General features: G+C 50.2%; 5 protein-coding genes across 5 annotated transcripts; 1 reads left to right on the forward strand and 4 right to left on the reverse strand.

Moving 5' to 3' along the window:
* Positions 1 to 2,441: 2,441 nt before the first annotated feature.
* Positions 2,442 to 3,688, reverse strand: M430DRAFT_26311 (hypothetical protein; the record flags this gene model as incomplete). The annotated part of the gene is made up of 2 exons (XM_024865368.1): positions 2,442 to 2,999; positions 3,047 to 3,688. The coding sequence occupies 2 exons, from the start codon at positions 3,686 to 3,688 to the stop codon at positions 2,442 to 2,444; spliced, it is 1,200 nt and encodes a 399-aa protein (XP_024723450.1).
* A 378-nt stretch (positions 3,689 to 4,066) lies between these two features.
* Positions 4,067 to 7,012, reverse strand: M430DRAFT_26312 (glycoside hydrolase family 31 protein; the record flags this gene model as incomplete). The annotated part of the gene is made up of 2 exons (XM_024865369.1): positions 4,067 to 6,882; positions 6,928 to 7,012. 2 exons carry the CDS (start codon positions 7,010 to 7,012, stop codon positions 4,067 to 4,069), a joined length of 2,901 nt encoding a protein of 966 aa, XP_024723451.1.
* A 292-nt stretch (positions 7,013 to 7,304) lies between these two features.
* Positions 7,305 to 8,217, forward strand: M430DRAFT_136319 (hypothetical protein; the record flags this gene model as incomplete). The annotated part of the gene is made up of 7 exons (XM_024862459.1): positions 7,305 to 7,426; positions 7,500 to 7,530; positions 7,588 to 7,631; positions 7,687 to 7,745; positions 7,800 to 7,844; positions 7,896 to 7,961; positions 8,024 to 8,217. The coding sequence occupies exons 1-7, from the start codon at positions 7,410 to 7,412 to the stop codon at positions 8,215 to 8,217; spliced, it is 456 nt and encodes a 151-aa protein (XP_024723452.1). The 5' UTR covers positions 7,305 to 7,409.
* A 162-nt stretch (positions 8,218 to 8,379) lies between these two features.
* On the reverse strand, positions 8,380 to 9,148 carry M430DRAFT_96743 (hypothetical protein; the record flags this gene model as incomplete). The annotated part of the gene is made up of 2 exons (XM_024869984.1): positions 8,380 to 8,768; positions 8,845 to 9,148. The coding sequence occupies 2 exons, from the start codon at positions 9,146 to 9,148 to the stop codon at positions 8,380 to 8,382; spliced, it is 693 nt and encodes a 230-aa protein (XP_024723453.1).
* Positions 9,149 to 9,419: 271 nt separating this feature from the next.
* On the reverse strand, positions 9,420 to 11,332 carry M430DRAFT_117579 (hypothetical protein). Its single transcript, XM_024861674.1, has 2 exons — positions 10,735 to 11,332; positions 9,420 to 10,671 (listed from the first exon to the last, which is right to left on the reverse strand). The coding sequence occupies exons 1-2, from the start codon at positions 11,306 to 11,308 to the stop codon at positions 9,716 to 9,718; spliced, it is 1,530 nt and encodes a 509-aa protein (XP_024723454.1). The 5' UTR covers positions 11,309 to 11,332; the 3' UTR covers positions 9,420 to 9,715.
* Between the last annotated feature and the right edge of the window lie 989 nt (positions 11,333 to 12,321).

Genomic DNA, 12,321 nt, shown 5'->3' on the forward strand with positions numbered 1-12,321 from the left:
TAGTTTCCCTCCGTATTGAGTCTTGGCTACCTTACCCATTTTGGCCGATATACCCCAGTCCCATCATCTATAACTTGATGTAGTCTGAACGCGGGAAGCACGTGGAAGTATATGTCAAAGTCGAAGCGAACTCGAGTTCATACAAATATCATGACTTTGTGAGAGACAGAATATCTTCCCTGAGGCTCCTAGACTTCTTTGAAATTACATCTTGACTAAGCCAATGTGCCCCTGAAATCTCAAATGGCAGAGACTGTTCAGTGTTCGCTAAGACATATCTACCTGAGTCTCCTCTATAATCATTGAAGATACCTACTTTTAACCCTGAAAGTGCCAAGCTGGAAAGCGCTGCTTCCCAGTCTGGATATCCTGGAACATTATGCTCGTTAATTTCTTAAGAGTATCAAGTGGACATTCAGGAACTCTCGAACAATTTCGTTTCATGTCGTTGTCTCTGTTATCTTATCTTCGGTAATCTGAATTCATCTTATGTAACGCGCGTCTTGGTTTTGCGACGTGCAACAAGAGTGCTGATACACGAGCGCCCCTTGTCGTCGGCTGAAACCTTTTTTCCCAGTGCCTACCTAGTTTTAGCACTAGGTTGTATACAATCAACACGTACCTTGGAAAACAGTTACTGTTTAAATGTCAGCTGTTTAAATAACAGTTTGAACAACACATTGGGAGTGGCTAAACAACAGCTTGAATAACGGATTCAAAGTGACTTAGGTACATAGCACTTAGATAACAGGGCTAATAGCAGCTACCTTACTTAAGGTAAGCGCTTTAAATAGCACTACCTTAAGAAAACAGTATTATAGTACCTGGCTAACAACAGCCTAAATAACACCCTGTATAGCAGTCCTTCATGGCCCATATCAAGTAGCTAGAAATGAAGCTATTCTGAGTCCCCTAGTCCTACAACGCTTCGTCCTCCGCGTCGAAAGACTCGAAAACCTCCCGCCAAGCCGCAGGGTTAAAAGTGCGATATCGCTAGTAATAAATAGGTGACGGTAGCGGCGACGGCGACGGGCGACGGCGATAAGGGGCTCTCTCGATAGGGGAGACTCGATAAGCAAGAAGACATTTTAAGTAACAGGAGTTGTGATATGGAACGACAGCGAGGTATGTATGCGACGGCGAGGTTCAACAACAAGATGTCGAACTGTAGCAAGCAACGGTACCTGGATTACAGTACGGAATACAAGCGAGATAAGGTACTACTACTGCTGACCGCCTACATTGACGGCGGGCGCTCCTGTATCACGACTCTGCAACAGAGAGCTGTCGCGCGCGGCCCGCGCCGCTGAGAAGCGCGATTCTTTTCCTGCGCGGGGCATTTTCATCTGGTTCTGGTCTCCAATTATCCCTTCGTCTTCGCCTCGCAATATGTCAGTATCGCGTGTATCGAAGGGGTCAGGTACCTATAGCTAGGGACCTAAGGCGTCCGGTCACCTTTCTACCTCTCTTCTCTACTTCCTTCCAAGATCCTTCCTATCTCTAAAAGACACTTATAGCAAGTTACGGGTCGCGCTGCCATCGATTTTACTTGGAAATCTTACATCGAGACTTGTACTCACGATCTCTGAAGTCTGCGTGCAGGAAAACCGAATGTGTTCGAAGTAATGAAATTGATGCCAAGAGGGGAGGAGATAGCTGATTTAGACTTTGAGAGAACTTGGAAGTGGGAATTCAATTCTCTCAAGTAGTAGGGGGTTGGAGTCAAAGGCTCTATTGTAATTAGCCAGCATCATTCCATGTTCAATAAGGTAGTCAGATGAGGACAATGAATTGCTAGTCTAGAAGTACCTGGCGTGCTGTGTGGTTGCACTTGGTTGGATTTGGATGTCCGCGCATAGGTAGGTGGGTTGTTGACAATGCGTTGGATTGATACTGTGCCTTCTTCAGTCTCCTGACGGTTTCTGATGTAAATAGACTAAAAGAAAAGAAACAGAGTTAGTGGTCAGGAGAAATATCAGGCATCTTGCTCTTCTGTCAGCAATTGTTCATGATTATCTCACTTGAGGCTTGGAGCCTTGGAGGGCCTGGAGTCAAGGAATCCTCTGGCTAGAGCTCCTTTCCACAATCATCTTATTCATGGAAGAAGTACCTTGCAAAGAACCTCCTGAATACACTTATTCCAAGTAGTGGCCATAGTAGATATGCTGTCTCCAAGTCGCTACCCCGTAACGGTAACATACGTTGCTTCGATGTCAAAGTATAGAAAGGCACTAGAAGAGCCTGTAAGGAAGGATCTGTAGATTCAGCAACCACCTAATATAACGGAGAGTCGCCAGCTTCAATTGAAGACACTATCAAACTTTATGATCAGCCACCAAAGATTCCATACGACTCCATATGCACCAAACGAACCATTCTCCAATTCCCTGGGACAACATCTCATTACCCAAATCCCATATATAGAACTTCACTTCACGCATCTATTCGCCCCACTTCTTAGCCACAACTCCATCCGGGGGCTTCGTCTCAACGGGTCCCTTCTTCACCTCCTCCCAATTCGTGCTGAGAGCTGTACCATTGCTCTCCTGGTAGCTTTTCATCATCGCACGCTTAGTATCCGGGTCCGCATTCTTGTATAGTTTCATGAAGAAGTCATTCATTGGATCTCCTTCAAAATCGTCGTCGTCCCCTAAAGATCCACCTTCCTTGTCTGATTTCAACGCTGCGGAGGCGACACTATCCCAGTTCTTGGGTCCAGTGCGAGAGGAGGTTGGATATGCCGGCGATTTCGCTGGTTCGGGCTTGGGAATGGCATCTGGGACTGTGGTATTGGTGCTGGCGGTAGTTGCGGAGGAAGTAACGGGTTCAGTGCCTTCGAGAGTGGCCCATTTGAGGCCAGGAACCGCTTTTTGTAGACTAATTTCGATTTTGTGGGGGGTAATCCGGAATGTGCTGGAGGTGGGGTCGATGCGAGAGAAAAGAGGTGTAACGGTGTAGTCATATGTGCCTGACTGTCCGACAGGGAAGCGGACCTCAAGCTGGGAATCGTTAGCCCGGGGTCAAAGAGAGGGGATTAGAAACTCACGCTTCCTTCTTCGATATTGATCTCAGCTTGCTCCTTCGGAACGCCCTTTGCGAAAATGGTGATTGTGACCGTTGAGCCGGATTGGAACCACTCATGTCTGATTTTCTCTTTTGGGGTTTGAGACGTGGAGATCGGAGCTGAGGCAGGTGCAGCATCTGCAACAGGCGTCTTCTGTTTTTCCTCTTTCTTCTGCTCTCCCTCAATATCCTTGACGGGGTCGGGTGTCTCCTTCACCGTGCACTGAATCTGGTCTGACAAGCCCTCCTTCTCAGCGGTCTCGTAATCACTTGCGACCTTGGCCTGCCAGAGGCCCAACCCCTTCTCCTTCTCGTTGTATTTGCGACACCAAGTAAGGCACAGTCTTGCATCGCCGAATCGCTTCAAGCCATGCAATGCGATCGCACGCCTAAACTGCGCTGTCGCGATCAGCTCACGCCGACCCCGTTGCTGGGCTGCAAGGACGGCGTTATCAGCGTCTGCGAGAGCGAGCTCATGCTTTCCGAGTCGTTGATATGCGGTCGAGCGTTGGATAAGCCACAGGGGACTCTGTGAGGTTCTAATTGCCGCGGTGAGCTGGGTGATAGCCTCATCGTAGTTGCCATTGGCAAGCGCCTGCTGGCCTTTGGACGCCTGAGTTGTCATTACAACCGTTGGATTAGATTTTGATGACAGTATCTGTAGGGACAAAAGAGGTGAGGGAAGGTGGACAAACCACTGGCCCTTGTACCTTGTGCCTTGTGCCTCGTGGTTGTTTGCTTTCGAGATTAGATTGAACAAACAGCAGGCGAAGGCGAAGTGCGAACGTTCGAGAAGCTCAGCCTTGCGGACCCAGTTAATCGTCGGCTCGCTTGTGTGCGGCCTCTAGCGACGTCCGAGTCCTTTTCCGGCTACGTGCTCAGGGGGGTATCGAAATTCCAGCAAAAGCTAGGGAATGGTTGTCTGCCCAAAGTCCATCCAGAAGTAAACACTTTATTGATCAATTCAAGATCTATCTTATAGCCACCATTTCCCCCAATCTCGCTACACCTCATCATGCGAAACACTGAAATCGATCTTCCAATCCTCCCCGATCTTCACGCCCGGTTTCTTGACCGTTGCCCAGGCCGCCTTCCCCCCCTCCGCAGCATGATACTCAAGTTCTTCTCCCCCCTTGAGACTCGATTTCCCGGTCCAAGAAGCCGGCGCTCCAACAATGATGATCCTCTCCACGACCACATCTTTCATGCTCTTAAGATATTTGTCCGTCAGCTTGCCCTTTGTGCCAATATTCTTGCTCTCAAGGATGTCGTTTGAGTACTGGAAGACGCGGTGGATATAAGCACCTTGCTCATACTCAAATGAGTCGCCATCGTCGACATACAGCTCGCCTTTGGCTGTCCCGTCTTTGCCTAAAACAATGACTAGTGTATAAGGATCAAATTTCATCAGTCCGCTGCTGCGTCTTGGCCTATCCTTTCTCGGGAAAATATGACCTCCTTGCATCAACAAGGGAATCTTATCCAATGGTGCGGACATGGTGTGTTTGCCTTGCCCACTGTATGGTGTGTAGTCAAAGTAATCATAGTAGAGCTCATCATCAGGGATGTAAATTTCGACGCTGTCAGCACCTTGGGTGACGACAGGGTGGGCGAGGAGGCCGGTAGAGCCGATAAAGAATTGGTCATCAATGGCAAAGCCTTGCTCATCAGATGGGTATTCGAAATAATGAGGTCTGATGATAGGAGTCCCGTCCACGCTCGCTTCGTGGAAAGCTGTGTACCAAGAAGGTAACAAAGAGTATCGCAGTCTGAGGGCGCGGGTAATAATCCCAGTATACGGTTCGCCAGCAAGGTAGGGTTCACGGCGACGCGTATCGATGTGGGCATGTCCACGGAAGAAGGGGTAGAATGCCCCTGCTTGGTACCAGCGTGTCAAGAGGTCTTTCTCTGGATTACCAAAGAAGCCTCCTACGTCCGCACCCGCGAAGGGGAAGCCTGCAATTCCATTGTTGAGAATCATTGGGAATGCCGCAGCAAGGTGGTCCCAATTTGCTTGGTTGTCACCTGTCCACATAGCACCCAGGCGTTGGGAACCGGCGTAAAAGGAACGGGTTAGAATGAAGGGACGGCGGAGTTCGCCCTTCTTACGGGAGAGGAGTGCTTGATACGTTGCGTTGTGAAAGGTCAGTCCGTTGAGATTGTGTACATCTCTGTGTTCCCAGTTGCCGTGGTGGAGATTGTCCTTCGGCATGGTGGTTTCGGGTCCATTGAAGACGGACGGCTCGTTCATGTCATTCCAAATGAAGAGGTTTTCTGCGGATCCCTTGAACGCAGAGTATGGGAAGAGTGTTTTCCACCAGCTTATGGCGGCAGGATTGAAGCAATCAACCCAGTAAGAGGAACCGGGCCAACACCATCCTTCGTAGGGTTTTCCTTCCTTGTTATGAACGGCGAGGTCTTTCTTGGTCATTTCGTCAACTACGTGGTATCCATCCTTCTTCTTGATATGGGGATCAATAATAGCCACGAGCTTGCGATCAGACTGGTCAAGTTGCTTGAGCATTCCGATGGGGTCGGGGAAGGTAAGAGGATCCCATGTGAAATACTTCCTGTCATCAGTATATTCGATGTCCAGCCATATCACATCGTACGGGATCTGGTATTTGGTCATTTTTCGATCGACGTCCTTGACGTCCTCATCAGTGATGTAGTTCCAGCGACATTGATGATAGGCGATGGCGAACTCTTGAGGTAATTGAGAGTAACCGGTAAGTTCTCCGTAGGCTTTGGTTACATCCTTCGGCGTGGGTCCGAGGAAGACAAAGACGTCAATCAAGCCACTCTCGGAGATCCAGTGAGTTTTGGTATCGATCTTGGATCCAATTCCGAGACTCAATGGGTTGTGAGATTCTTTCTCCTTGATGATATCGATCCAGGTTTCCGCAGCATTCAACCAGAATACCCCGACGGTTGAATCCTTCTTATGAGCCTGCATGAAGGGAATCGCGCCATAAAGAGTCATCGGACTGTCCATGATATACTCGAAGACATCAGCATTGTACAGTCGATAAGGATCAGTGTGGTGTCCACTTCCACCACGCGTCTCCTTCAACGACAGTGGCCCAGCATGTTCTGGAATACCATAAACGTGGTCGTATCCAGGGAAGGTAATGTCAAGCGCAACACTCTCGGGACCTCTCGGTTTTGAATCGGTGGCACCGCCAAATGATTCATCCCACCATGTGCTCTCATCCTCCCCTTGCTGAACTTGGACAGGTGTCTCCTCTCCCTCCTTGGGTTCTGCCTTTTCAACTTTTGGTCGCCAGTGCTCCATGTTTAACAAGCCCCGGTCATTCAACTTGACATGCGTAGCATCACCTCGCTTGAAATCAATACCAAACGGAGCGAACGTAACAACTGCCTCGAACTGTCCATCCGGCCCGTATTTCACAATGCTCTTCGTTGCATCTCTCTCCTCCTTCGCGGTAGTACTCAAATCAAGACCTCCAACAATGGCCCAGGACTCGGCCTCATTGTAGCGCTCCTTTCTTGCTATACTGTTGTGCCTAAGCTCAATCTCCCCTTTCTGTCTCTTCTCCTCATCAATCACCACCCTTGCGGATCCCGACGCCAGAAACGAGATGGTGAGCGGTAGCCTGACCGTCTCACCTGCCGCATCTATCGTCTTGAGGATAACTCCCTGCAGTTGGCCATTCTTCCAGCTCAGGGACTCGGGGGCTATTTGATAAGGGGACTCGAAGCTAGAGCCGAGCTGTCCTGCACGGTCGGCATATGCGCGATTGCGTTTGCAAAATCCAGATTGGTCGCAGGTCTTGAAGTTTTCATACTTAACAGAGACTATGGTTGTCAGCAGAGCTATGCAAAGAGGAGGGAGCTGTTTACCTGCGGGAGTAAACAGAGAACATAATACAGAGAGGAGAACAAAACACGCCGTCCATTGCGCGGACGGCAAAAGAGACAGACGCATTGTAGATGCACCACGCTAGAAAGACGGAGATATGGACATTCGTAGTGTTGTCGTCCAGCAATTGCTCCAGGACGTGGGATGTTCTGTCTCTCCTCCTGGTAAGCTGTCCTCTTGCTTCACCCGCAAGAGCCAATCGCGCATCGTCATAAGTCACGCCTGAATCCCCAGGCCACAAGGCTGCCAGGAGACATCACGGCTAAGCGCCCTCTCGAAGCCGAGCCAACCCCACTACAGCCCCACCAACAGCGCTGTCTTCAAAATCGAGAAATCCTAAATGAGCGGCCAACAACCTCAAAAAGATCCTCCCGTCTACAAACATTTGAGCCCCAAGACTCAAGCTTTTCTCCGAGCATCCGCATCCCACAGAGCCGAAGCCGCAAGACTCAACACCGACACCATGACTACCGAACAGACGTATGTCAATACTGAGATTCCCCGTCCAGCTTCATCGATGAAGAGACTGGCGGTGTACTAATTTAGTTGACAGCTTCATTGCCATCAAGCCCGATGGTGTCCAGGTATGTGGCCATATCAGCAGTTGTTGGCAGAGAATAGGATACTGATTCAGTCTACAGCGTGGACTCGTCGGTCCCATCATCTCCCGCTTCGAGGCCCGCGGGTGAGTTGACGATCAACATGACCATCGCCTTGGGGTTCTGCTGACCAGAGAATAGCTTCAAGCTTGCTGCCATCAAGCTTGTGACCCCTTCCAAGGAGCACCTTGAGGCTCACTGTACGTATTATCCATTACCCCGCCCGCCGGTGTGCAATCGCTAACAAGATTCAGACGCCGATCTGTCCTCCAAGCCCTTCTTCCCCGGACTCATCAAGTGTATGCACCTAGCCTCCTACCCGCCGACTGCGAGATACTAACAGGAACCAGACATGAGCAGCGGACCCATCTGCGCTATGGTTTGGGAGGGCCGTGATGCTGTCAAGACCGGTCGCAGTACGTCCCCCACCCTCTTCTTCTCCAACCCCCACAACACCACTTCTAACCATCTCGAACAGCTCTCCTCGGTGCCACCAACCCTCTGGCTTCCGCCCCTGGCACAATCAGAGGCGATTTCGCCTTGGACGTCGGAAGAAACGTCTGCCACGGCAGCGACAGCGTCGAGAACGCCAAGAAGGAGATTGCTCTCTGGTTCAAGGAGGGTGAGGTTATCTCATGGAAGAGCGCCCAGCACGACTGGATCTACGAATAAATGTCTCTTCTTCACTGAAGAGATCGTGCTTGCTTGCTAGCACACGTCGAATTAGACATTTGAGGTAGATAGTGGTTGCCCAAAAGCCTGTCGGGAAGACTTGAAGAAAGCTTTCTAAAAATATGGGTGTGTTGAATGTCTTGCCTGAGATATGTGAGGATATCAGGGAGGTTTTGGTCCATGCCCAGCTTCCTTTGCCAGCGTTGCACCTTTCCTGGCCGCAGCAGATTTCCCGGAACCAAGGACTCTCCCCACAAACACTCTTGCAAACCACGGCGTAGCCCAAACACTTACTATAATCCTGAGCGGCAACAGGATCTTCGTAATCGCATATGCCGTCGCAACCTCGACCAGTATTCTGCTTCCCTTCTCCCCCACATGCCACCTCTTTTCCACCTGCCCCATTTCCCCAGCTATCCTGCCCTCTCCAGTATCCGCGGTATGGGCAACATCACCCAGATTCTCGACTGGTTCCTTGCTGAAGCCGAACCATCCCTTTCTCGCAAAGTACCTGCCGAACTTCGACACGCCTTCCGAGACATACGAGCCCTCTTCCAAGAACTACATCCATTCCATTCCATCAGCACCAATCCAGACACGGAGCAAACCCAATTTACTCAAAAAGACGAGAGAAACCTACCGAAGGCAGCCATCCACTCCAATGAAACAGCGCCGCTAGGCCTAACAACGGCCCTATCGCCGTAATCTCATGGAGCACCAGAAAGGCTACGAGATTCGACAGCGGCGCATCGCGCAGGCTCTCTGTATACGGGCGCAGGAAGCGCGGGAGCCGGTTCAGCACGCGATCGAATCGCGCTTTTGTGCTGGAGGAGGCCCGGAATTGGAAGCGCGCTTGCCGCGTGCGAAGAGTGTGCGGGCGCGTTGTCGTTGCGAAGGATAATAGATTGAGGGGATGCGGTCGCGGACGCATCACTATTGAGATACCAGCCAGCCAGCCAGCTGGGTGGTGAGGGAGTGTGTGGCTAGGATGGAGTTGGAGAAGGGGAGGTGGGTTGGCGTGACTGACGCGTACATACCTGGTTTACGCGAAGTGCTCGTCTCGGCTCATCACTTTCCACCTCCTTTTTTGCATGGCGGGATCATGGCGAAGTAAGTTGAATATTCTGATGATTCTGATTCATTATTCTAAGGATTGCGGGGAAGAGATTTTGTCACTTGTGGTTTTCCATTTCCGTATGAAACCGAGGAATGATTCATAATTCATGATATACATGTGCTGTTTCTTGCTATTTCGAAAATCGAGAGTGTTGTCCGCCCTGCTTTCTCTACGAGGTCTACAATTGGAAAAGCAACGATTCCAAGCATAACTGTCAAGTCTTTTGATATCCGGTTTGAAATTGATCTCTGGACCAATATCAATTTTCCCGAATTCCATTATTATTATCGTTCCTTGTATCCTTTACGCCTCATTACCCTATTTTGCCAGAGCGCCCCTTAACTCCAAACATCGTCACTAGCAGTCCCAGAACATACCTCTCTAAATCTTTCTCCTCTTGACCCTTATCATCCCCTCAGAAGGTGGCATCAAAGCTTCCGCTATCCAAGTGTTCTCCGGCCTCTTCTCCTTGTATTCCTCTGGAAGTTCCAGATCGTAATTCGTCAACAGGTACGCAACCATCATCTTCAGTTCGAAATCCAACAGGAACCTTCCGGGACACGCATGTTTCCCGTGGCCGAAGGGCAGGAACTGACTGCCTGTCGATACAAAGCTGAGATTGGCCAGACCATCTTCCCTCATCCGGGAGAAGCGAAAGGGGTCGAAGCGCAGAGGGTCCTTGTAGATACCCTCGTCGCACTGAGCGGGATGTGTGAGTAGAGAAACCATCGCTCCCTTGGGCAAGAGGATGCCGTCTTCGGTCGTCAAATCATCGACCATGACTTTACGCATGATGGCCCGGTTGCCGAATGAATATAATCGCAGTGTTTCTCTGCATACGCTATCCGTTCGTATCATACTTGCTATTCCCGCTTTAGTCCAAATTCCTCCTTGTTCTTCTAGAACTCTCTTGATCTCGTCCCTTAGAATGGAAATGGTATTGAATTCCGGGTCGCTCGCCACGATATTGAAGATGAGGTTCGTGGCCGCGATACTTGTTTGATGGAAAGACCCGAGATTCGACATACTTAGGCGGGCTGTCATGTCGTGTAGGTTTAGCTCTTCTGGGCGGTTGACCTGTGCATAGCGGATCATCATCTGTAGATGGTCTTGCGGTTCGTCAGGAGACTTTGGGGTGTTAGAATAAGCTTCCATACGTGCTTCTAATAGGGGTTGGAAATCCTTCGCCATGCGACGGAGATTGATGCGTTGGAATTGGAACATCAACGGGCCCAGAAGAGGACGTAGGAATTTGGGGCAAGCCCCTATGGTGCCGGCGGTAATGAAGAACTGATCAGTGAAGTTAATGCAGTTCTTCAGATAGGATTCTTTACGGCCTGCGTCTCTCATCAGCACTTCTTACTACTCGTAACATGAAGAAGATGACAGCGAAAACTCACAAAGCGGTAAGCCAACAGTAAATCTCGAACTGCACTGCGCAACAATCATCTTCATCGTCTCCAGCACCTTAACATCCCTCCACTCCTCCTGCACACCAAACCACCGATCAAAAGCAACCCCCACCTCCTCAGCCAACCCCACCATCAGACTCTCCAACACCGCGTTCATCTCCCTCTTAACCAGCCATCCCGGCCACAAATCCAACACAAACTTCTCGTGGCCCACATTGTACCGCACCTGATCGAGCTCCTCAAACGCCGCGACAACATTCAGCACCTGATCCGGCTGCGTCGTCGCCCACTTGAGCGCGCTCGCCGGGAGGATCACCTCGTCACGGAACCCGAGGCCGGGAACCAGACACGTCTTGCCATGCTTGGAATACCGCTCCCACGCGGTGCGGAACAGCGACTGGCAGTCGGTGTAGTACCGTAGGCGCGTCCGCAGGCGGAAGCGCCATCTGCCCTCGTCACAGACGCGCGGCAGGTTACGGGGGTAATGGATCGTAAAGTACTGGCGTAGGATGAAGGCGATGGGGATGAGCAGGGCAAGGAGGAGGACCCCCATGGGGCTCATGTTATGATGTTGGAGAGGATAGCAGGCAGCCCGGACATCCTTATTAAGCTACGCAGAAACTGGTCCCAAGGAATCTTGCGGCGGTCCCGGGACCGTTGTAACTTGTAGCCTTGTAGGACCGATGCTTTTTTATGGCCGAAAGTTTAATATACCTGGTACCTGCACTGGTATCAGATAGTTTAACGTACCCTACGCACCGCTGTTTTAAGTCGACCAATAAGAGCGTCAGGATTCAGGGGCGTTAGCCAGTGCCTATAGGTACTGTCTATAGCGCACACTCTTACTATTACTGTCGCTATCGCTATCGCTATCGCTGTCACTGTTACTGTCGTTGTCACTGTTACTGTCGTTGTCACTGTTACTGTCGTTGTCACTGTTACTGTCGTTGTCACTGTTACTGTCGCTGTCGCTATTACTATTACTATTACTGTCGCTATTGTCCTTCTTGTCGTTAACTAACCTCGTTATTACTTACCGCCAAATGAGAGTGTGGCGATAGATGCACGCTCTGGGTTACTCCAGCTGTTGATCTGCCCCGTCAGACCAGTAAGAGGGTTAGCAATCTGTAGGAAAATCAATCTGTACGAAAAGATCTAGACAGATTGAGAAGGTCGAGTAATGCGCACAAAGGCACAGATGTGCAATGTGACAATCAGACGCATTTCTAACGAGAGAAGGAAATCTTTTATGTATTATTTAGGTACCTTAGGTACATTACCTATAGGCTATCGCTTAGCCTCAAACCCCCATCTTGACAGTGGTCCCACTTGCCGTCAAGCACTTCGAAATATCGGATAGGCTACTACTGATACTACTGTCCTTGCTCATCTGCTACACCTGCTCATCAGAGCTCGTACGCTTGACCGAGCTGACAGCCCCTCTAGAAGATGCAGTCAAGCAATGCAAGCACTTGGGCACAAAAGCTTTGTACAACGAAGGCAGACGTTACGGCTAGGCATCTACTCTCTTAAGATAGGCTCCTATGTGCAGACGTAGGGCGGATGGTAAGAGGA

This window comes from Amorphotheca resinae (assembly GCF_003019875.1).
Source record: "Amorphotheca resinae ATCC 22711 unplaced genomic scaffold M430scaffold_3, whole genome shotgun sequence".
Taxonomy (NCBI): domain Eukaryota; kingdom Fungi; phylum Ascomycota; class Leotiomycetes; order Helotiales; family Amorphothecaceae; genus Amorphotheca; species Amorphotheca resinae.